General features: G+C 43.8%; 1 protein-coding gene across 1 annotated transcript; it reads left to right on the forward strand.

The window, feature by feature from the left end:
• The first annotated feature begins 676 nt into the window (after positions 1-676).
• LOC133645931 (odorant receptor 131-2-like) lies at positions 677-1,708 on the forward strand. Its single transcript, XM_062040861.1, has 2 exons — positions 677-832; positions 932-1,708. The coding sequence occupies exons 1-2, from the start codon at positions 677-679 to the stop codon at positions 1,706-1,708; spliced, it is 933 nt and encodes a 310-aa protein (XP_061896845.1).
• Positions 1,709-3,110: the final 1,402 nt, after the last annotated feature.

Here is a 3,110-nt window from a genome sequence, read left to right on the forward strand (position 1 = left end):
ACTAAATTTGTCTGATTTCTTAAATATTTGGGCTCAAAATAAGCATTCTACAACCCATGCAAAACACCTAATCTGATCGGGTTTGGCTTTTTAAAAATCAGATTTAACTCCTAGATTATGCGATTGAAAACCAGATTTCACGAGTGAGTGTGCCACCAGAGCGGCACATTTGTGCCTCTGCGCCAGTCTTAACGCGCGGCGTTCAACCGGAATCAAATCCCATTTAATAAAAATATAGGCAACAACTGGAAATGAAGTTGCTTCACAAATGAAAAGAACAGAACAATTTGAAGTGCATCGATGGGAGATGCCAATATTACAGCGAACATCAGGTACAACAAGAACTGGGCTGTTGACTCATCCAGGTCTGCGATCTTTAACGAGCGAATTGTGAGGAGCAGCAAAGATGTCTTGTTTTGGTGTAACGTCATAGGTCAACCGGAAAAGCAATACATTTATACGCGCTAAAAGGAAATAGGCACCCCCCAGTGTACGGGAGGCACACGGCGTATGACCAATAGTCGCATTAGAAATTCAATTAAATTAAATTTGATTAACTTAATGCATGGAAAGATAGTCATCTGTTTCATTTTGCTATTCCAAAGTCCATCAAGGATACTCTGACATTAATTACACACCACGGTCTTGTCATCACTAGTGTTCGCTCTGCGCCGACATGAACACGCAGTTCATGCTGCACAATGTGACCGTGGTTGTGGAGTACCGAGACCCGTTTATCAAAGTGGTCTTCAAAAATGTTCTAGTGTTTGTCATCGGCCTGTTCATCAACTACATCAACATCATCTTCATGCACACCTTCTGCAAGCACCAGGTAAGACATGGTAGGACACGGTGAGACATGGCAAGACTTGGTCAGGAACTTTGAAAAGAACATACAACAAACTGTGACACAGTTCTCCTTTGTGGCCAGATGTTCTACACCAACCCTCGCTACATCCTCTTCTTCCACCTGGTGCTAAACAACGTGATCCAAGTGAACGTGACCCTGGTGCTCTTCTTTGTCAGCTACATCCTGTACACGATCAACATGTCCGTGTGTGCCACTTTGATCCTGCTGGCGCTCTTCACCACCGAGAACATGCCGCTCAATCTGGCGTGCATGGCGGCCGAGTGCTACATCGCCGTGTGCCTGCCGCTGCAGCATGCCCGCCTCTGCACCGTCAACAGAACTCTCATCACTATTGTTCTGATCTGGACCACCAGCTTGATCTCGGTTCTGCCTGACCTCTTCATCACCTTAGCCACCGAGCCACTGGACTTCTTCTCTTCAAGAGTGTTCTGTTTGCGAGAAACTGCCTTCCCTAATCCGCTGCTTTCCATAAAGCAGGACATTACCTACGTCATGTACCTGATCCTGGTCTGGTCTGTTCTCTTTTACACATACTTTATGATTTTCTGCACCGCCCAAAAGGCCAGCAAGGATGGCAAGAAGGCCCGGACGACCATCCTGCTACACAGCGTCCAGGTCCTCCTATGCATGACCACGTATGCCACGCCGATGGTCAAAACCATTTTAAAGAAGTTGTTCCCTAAGAACTACAGCGACTCTCTCTTCGCTTGCTACATCATCGTACAGATACTACCTCGTGCCATCAATCCTGTCATCTATGGCATTCGAGACAAATGTTTGAGTAAGTTCTTCATGTTTGAAGTGAGCTGCAAGAGCGTTGGTCGCCCGAACCTTTAACTCAATACGTTCATTGGCTAATTTCCTCTTTTTGACTCAACTCCATTGTTTCTACACTACAACCCGTTTAGAAGAAAGGTTTAAATGGCCAAATGTTAGCTTACTTACTCACTGTAAAACACAGAGTACATAGATAGCTAACAGTGAAAAAGTAGTACCTTAATGGAAAACAACTTTTACTACTTACTGTATGGTGAACCTTGTTGCTGACACCCATGTCAACAATGTAAATTAGTAAAGGGATTCTTAACCTTTTTGACCTTGAGGCCCAACCTTTCCACTAAAGAGGGGCCCAGGCCCACTCAAATATTAACACTGAATTCGTAATCATGCTCTTGATTTTTATTGTGTTTAGTAATTATATCTAACCTTCTTTTAGTTTACAAACCTGTCAAATAATATAAAACTATCGCCATGTGTACATGGATAACATTTATTTAATCTGATCATCATTCGGATTAGAATGTTCCTGCGTAGATGGACCCTGAAAAAAACGATGTGATTATGACGTGCTTTTCATGCGTCACACCTTAATTTGGAATACTTTACTTTGGCATGCGCAGAACCTAACAAACAGAAAGGTGTGTTATTATTTGTGCAATGGCGCCATCTTTTGGACGAGTTCGCTCACTGTAGGTGCTGAATAAGCAGTAAACGCTAAACAAACGTGACTTTTTGCATTTCTGCTTGTTCAATGTTATCACAGTATTTATTTATTTTTTTCCCCTTCTGTTAACTACTTTTGTTTTACCTCCTTTTTTGAAATGGAGCTTTTCTCTGCTTTTTATGTTGTGATTATGTACAGGCCGCATGCAGCGCGTCTTTATGTTACGACATTCTGTGTATGTGTTTGGTGCTAGCAGTTAGCACTTCAATTAGCTGTAGAGCTGTGAATAAAACAGCTCATTAAGGCGACATCTAGATCTCTTTTATTGTTACATCGACACGACACTCCAGACCATACTTTTGTTTTTGCTAGTCTCGTTTTAAGGCAACCAACTCAACAGTATATAATGCTACATCTGTACATGTTGAATGGGCGGGAGACAGCAGCAAGACAATCGCTTCCTTCCGAGACTATTACATTTAGTCCCGGCTCCACCAGCCAGGTTCTCCCGTAGCGCTTTGTTGTTAAGGCGGCCGCAAAGAGCCACCACCTAAACTTACGTCTTAACAAGCTGCTACGCTTCGTTCTGCCTCTGCCTCTGTCAGTATGTCTCTGCAGCACCCAGCATTGTCCCACCCACAGAACCATCTGATTGGTTACACGCAGAGCGGTAACAGCCAATCAGCAGTGCGTATTCAGAGCGCATGTAACAGCCAATCAGCAGTGCGTATTCAGAGCGCATGTAACAGCCAATCAGCAGTGCGTATTCAGAGCGCATGGAGTCAGTGCTCCTTC

Source organism: Entelurus aequoreus, linkage group LG01 (assembly GCF_033978785.1).
Source record: "Entelurus aequoreus isolate RoL-2023_Sb linkage group LG01, RoL_Eaeq_v1.1, whole genome shotgun sequence".
NCBI classification, from domain to species: Eukaryota; Metazoa; Chordata; class Actinopteri; order Syngnathiformes; family Syngnathidae; genus Entelurus; species Entelurus aequoreus.